We start from the raw sequence: 5,338 nt of genomic DNA on the forward strand, positions 1-5,338 counted from the left end.
TGATAGCTATATGTTAGCCTTGTGCAAGGTGTGTGCTAACCAATCACTGGCTTTGTTAGCCAGTTGTTAGCTACGGGTTAGCTGTGTGCTAACATCTAGACGTGTTGGCTAGATGTTGGCTAGTCTTGTGTTAGCTGTGTGCTAACCATACATTTGCCAAGTTATGTTTGCTAGGTGGTAACCAGAGCTACTATTAGCCGTGTGCTAAGTGTACACCTGATGCTAGTCACATGTTCGGCTACGCTAGCCCTGTGCTAACTGTATGCTAGCACTCAGGGAGGGTTTCTTCAAGCGTTTGGTGCCGAGGGTTCTGATTGGCCAGTTTAAATAGTGAGTTCAGACCTTGGTGAGAGCTGGAAGATTTACTGGAGAATATTTTTCCCCCTGTAGCCCCGATCCCGTTGCATTACAGACCATCATGTGCAGCAGCCTTTACTGTGCTCTGATACCGTACGCACACCCATTCCACTGCTGTAAAACAACTGCATAGTCTTTACAATTCAATGAGACGGAAGCCACAAAACAATAACAACATTAAAAAGTTTGCGACGACCTTCTTCAAATTAAAAGTTCACACTAAACCACTGCAGGAAAACACAGGCTTTTATTTAGAAAAAAAAGATGAACAAAAAAAACAACAGTGATTCAAACACTGCTCAGTGTGTGTGTGTGTGTGTGTGTGTGTGTGTGTGTGTGTGTGTGTGTGTGTGTGTGTGTGTGTGTGTGTGTGTGTGTGTGTGTGTGTGTGTGTGTGTGTGTGTGTGTGTGTTCATGGCTGTAACTCGTAGCCCAGCGGGTCGAGTCCTCGGTCCAACAAAGAGAGCGACGACTCCCTCAACTTCTGGAGAAACCTCCTGAGGTCCTCTTTTGCGAAAACCTGAACACACACAGTTAAAAAGGTTCCGGTGTGGTTAAAAAAAAAAAACGAACTAAAAACACATGAACTGATCGTACAGGGCCGATCAAACGGGGCTGGTTACCTGGTAGAGGCGGTGCTGGTCGGAGGAGATGATGTCCGCGAGGCGCAGCGCCTCCTGGTGTCTGGAGGAGTTCTGCAGCACGCTGAGCAGCAGGAAGCTGAGGCGCGGCAGACACAGCGAGCGCAACGCCGCCATCTGGTGGCCGCGCACCGAATCCGGCTCCGAATCCTGCAAACGCAAACGAACGTCATCGCTCTAAACGCGACTGCGGCGCTTTGTTGAAGGCATGGAGGCGGAGAACTCTCCGGCAGAAAGGGAATAAGCGATATTCCCAAAATGAGAACAGAACATCTCATTTTAGAGACAGGAACTATGGAACCAGAGGAGCTAAACCAGGAACAGAAAGGGACATTTATTTATTTTTACTCTTTAAAAACTAGGGTCCCCTTGACCTTAAGGCAGGTCCTTGTCTTTCAAAAAAGTAAACCTTTCATGTTTTCAACATAATTCGACAATATTCAGGAACATAATCCATAAGTATGAGCAAGATGTGTCGAAAATGACCCAAAGAGCTCCCCAAGTTTTGGGAAAAATATTTGTTCATACCGTTAGCAACATGCTACTCGCCGATTCCCAGCCATTTTCATCGCTCAAAATATTTTTCTAAAATATTACATACTTTTTGCTGAAAACGATGTCCAATGTTGTTGTTTTTTACTATATACACGTACTCTCACAAGGGTTACTGTATTGTATCACTTTAAAGTATTCAAATAGCCCTTGTGGTTGAGGAGCTAGGCCTGTTTTAGTATTAGTGGGTATGACCACTTTTTCATTTTCGGAAAAAGGGCTTTTTTAAATTAATCTTTTAATAAAAAAGGAACTGACGCCATCGTACAGAAACTAAACTCAGTAGGAACCAGGTTCAGTTCCTCAACTCCTCACGACGTCCCTGTTCCCTGAGGGAGACGCTCCTGAGAGGGAAACCCCGTACACAAAGCTCACCTGTCGGTCGTCGATCATCCAGCCTCCGTCTACGAACAGCAGCACGTTGTAGATTCTCTCCTTCACGTCTTCCGTTAAAGCGTCCAGACGGCACGACCAGGACGACAGAGAGGCCTAACACACACACACACACACACACACACACACACACACACACACACACACACACACACACACACACACACACACACACAGTTACCGTTAATTAAGAGGAAGTACTACAAAGTATCTGCAGAGGAAGTGAGATTTTTTTACACGGTGAGTAATTCATATATAAATGGATATTGTGTGTGTGTGTGTGTGTGTGTGTGTGTGTGTGTGTGTGTGTGTGTGTGTGTGTGTGTACCTGGTACTCCTTTTCTCTCATCTCATTGGCGACTCTCTCAGTGAATTTGGCCTCAGAGGCCGGAGCTGGCTTGTGGGGGGCGGAGCTGCTGTGGCTGAACCAATCAGTGAACGCCTCGTGGGCTTCCTGTTAGACCAGCAGACCAGATCAATACACCTTATTGATCCTCACAGATTAATACACCTTATTGATCCTCACAGATTAATACACCTTATTGATCCTCACAGATCAGACTGCTGCAGATCCAGTGCTGGTGTAATTTAATGAATATTTTCAATTTACTTTAATAAAATATATTTTTTATTAATTAATTTTTACAGCTATGACAACTCATCTAACAGTCAAATTTAGTGACTTAACTTTTTAAATAAATAAAAAATTAAATAAAAATACATAATTAAAAATATATAAATAAAATAAATAGTAATACAGTTAAATAATAAAAAATAAATAATAATAATTAAAATCTATTATAAATTGATATTAGTATGACAACTTAGCTAAGTTAAATCTCTTTACTTAAATTTTAAAATAAAAAAATAAATATAATAAAATTGTAAAATATAAAATAACAATTAAACAAATATAAATACAATTAAAATAGTAAAATAATATAATAATATAATCATAAAATTAAATAATAAATTAAAATCTATTATAAATTGATATTAGTATGACAACTCAGCTAACAGTCAAATATATTTACTTAACTTTAAAAAAAATATATATAATATAATACAAAAATATAAGTTAATAATTAAAAAGATATAAATAAAATAAAATACGATTAATATAATAATACATTAAAATCTATTATAAATGTATATTATATTCCAGCAATGATAAGGAGCCAGGAGACAGACCAGGTAGGCTCGGATGCACAGGTGTTCTCTGATGGCGTTCTCGTCCTCGGCCGGTAGAGGCGTGGCCTGACCTTCGCCCGACCACTGGCAGTAAATCTCCCTCATTGAATCCTCGGGAACTTTGGAGAAAACGGCCTTGGCGGCGTCGTGTTTCTGCAGAGCTGAGAGACGGAGACGGTCAGATAGACGCAATGCATCATGGTCAAGGCAAGGCAAGGACAAGGCCGCTGAGACAGTCGAGATGAACACATGAATTACCCAGAAACTTCCTCATAATGGCGTTGGACTGTTTGAGGGACTCGGCTCGATGGGCGGGGTCAAACAGCAGCCAATCGATGACATCGATCTTCCTTAGGTCCTCCTATCAGAGCACAGCATCACAGTGTTCAACAACATCCATGTGTTCAAGCTGCATTCTCCCTCCTGACCACCAGGGGGCGACTCCTCTGGTTGCATAGTGGTTTCCAGCTGTACCTTGGTGGTTCCCACCTCCAGCGTCTGGCTGTGGTGCGTAAACTCCGTTTCATCTCGCTCTCTCACAGTCTCCACCACCAGCTTGGTTACCGCGGCGACATCCAGACCTACGCAGACAGACAGGCAGACAGACAGGCAGGCAGACAGGCAGGCAGACAGGCAGACAGACAGGCAGGCAGACAGGCAGACAGACAGACAGCGTTAGGTTTTTAGTTTCTCTCTGCAGGGTTCATACACATTCTGACCAATGCTTTTCATGACTTTTCCATGACTTTAAACCTTTTTACAACACTTTTCCAGGCCTAGAAATAACTATATTTAAAATCCCATGACTTCTCCAGGTTCTCCATGAGCGTAATGAGAACCCGGCTCACCGGCGTCGGTGGCGAGCTGCAGGCAGCGAGGACGCAGCTCCGGCTGGCCGACCGTCTCCAGGAAGGCGGCGTACTGGACGGTGGCGAGCGCGGCGGGCAGCTGGCTCACGTAACTCGCCACCAGGTCGGTCTGCTGGTCCCGGATCAGGAGGGAGACGTAGGCCTTCAGGACCTCCACGCTCACCTCCTCCTGGGGGGGAAGGAGAGAGAGAGAGGGAGAGGAAAAGAGAGAGAGAGAGGGAGAGAGAGAGGGAGAGAGAGAGAGAGAGAGAGAGAGGGAGAGAGAGAGAGAGAGAGAGAGAGAGATCACAAGTCAGAGGCTGCACAAAGTCATCAGGATTCACGGGACCAGTTTACATTTAAATATTTTGTTTTTTTACCTTCAGCGCCAAACCCAGAGAGCGGTAGAACAGCAGCAGGTGAGTCATGAAGCGCAGAAGGTGGGAGGGGAGGGGCTTAGAGGCTGACAGCCAATCAGAGAACTCCTCCAACAGACCTGAGAGAGAGAGACATGGAGAGAGACAGAGAAAGAGAGACACATAGAGAGAGACAGACAGACAGACAGAGAGACAGACAGACAGAGAGAGAGAGACAGACATAGAGAGAGAGACAGACATAGAGACAGACAGAGGGAGAGAGAGACAGACAGGTTTAGAGATAGAAGTCTCAGGTGGAAGTTGATTCTCCAGCAGAAGTTTAGCAGTAGAATAATGATGTGATCCAGGGGTCAAAGGTCAGCGGTGTCTTACCGTCCAGGTCTCCCAGGATCACAAACTTCTGGATGACGTGGTAATGCTCTTTTGTCTCCTCCAACACCCTCTACACACACACACACACACACAGAAGCTGGTTTAACGTGTGTGTTCTGTCATGTGACTCAACAATCACATTCAGTGTGTGAGTTTCACCTTCAACTCCGAGGCTTGAAGCTCCTCAAACACCTTTTCCATCGTCCAACTGGAGAGAGAAACGGGTATTTATCTGAACGTACTTTACTTCCCTAGTGTGTGTGTGTGTGTGTGTGTGTGTGTGTGTGTGTGTCTCGTACTTGGCCTCCAGGTATTCCCGTGGCAGAGCCTCCACTTCCTGGTGGGCCATACCCGACGACATCAGATCCTTTTCCACCAGCGAGTCCACCATCACTCTGAAGTGAGCCCACACACAGTCCTCCCAGGACTCACACACCGGCAGGAGCTGACACACAACCCCCCCCACACACACACACAACCCCCCCCCCCACACACACACACACACACACACACACACACACACACACACACACACACACACAATTGTGATATTTAATTAAAAAAATTGCTGTATTCCACATATAAATCTCATTGTAAACCGTTTGCT

The 5,338-nt window shown here is 44.9% G+C and overlaps 1 protein-coding gene across 1 annotated transcript in view; it reads right to left on the minus strand.

Moving 5' to 3' along the window:
• Nucleotides 1-592: 592 nt before the first annotated feature.
• Nucleotides 593-5,338, minus strand: part of nup107 (nucleoporin 107) — an 11,213-nt gene continuing 6,467 nt past the window's right edge. Inside the window, exons 16-27 of the mRNA XM_079236411.1 lie at nucleotides 5,031-5,176; nucleotides 4,891-4,939; nucleotides 4,732-4,801; nucleotides 4,363-4,478; nucleotides 3,983-4,172; nucleotides 3,609-3,715; nucleotides 3,393-3,495; nucleotides 3,135-3,295; nucleotides 2,272-2,397; nucleotides 1,926-2,039; nucleotides 981-1,148; nucleotides 593-877 (exon numbers count right to left, since the gene is read on the minus strand). Coding sequence (XP_079092537.1) covers nucleotides 770-877; nucleotides 981-1,148; nucleotides 1,926-2,039; nucleotides 2,272-2,397; nucleotides 3,135-3,295; nucleotides 3,393-3,495; nucleotides 3,609-3,715; nucleotides 3,983-4,172; nucleotides 4,363-4,478; nucleotides 4,732-4,801; nucleotides 4,891-4,939; nucleotides 5,031-5,176 — 1,458 coding nt within the window. The 3' untranslated portion in view covers nucleotides 593-769. The remainder of the gene's footprint in view (nucleotides 878-980; nucleotides 1,149-1,925; nucleotides 2,040-2,271; nucleotides 2,398-3,134; nucleotides 3,296-3,392; nucleotides 3,496-3,608; nucleotides 3,716-3,982; nucleotides 4,173-4,362; nucleotides 4,479-4,731; nucleotides 4,802-4,890; nucleotides 4,940-5,030; nucleotides 5,177-5,338) is intronic.

The sequence above is a fragment of the Taurulus bubalis genome, assembly GCF_910589615.1.
Source record: "Taurulus bubalis genome assembly, chromosome: 20".
In the NCBI taxonomy this organism is placed as follows: Eukaryota; Metazoa; Chordata; class Actinopteri; order Perciformes; family Cottidae; genus Taurulus; species Taurulus bubalis.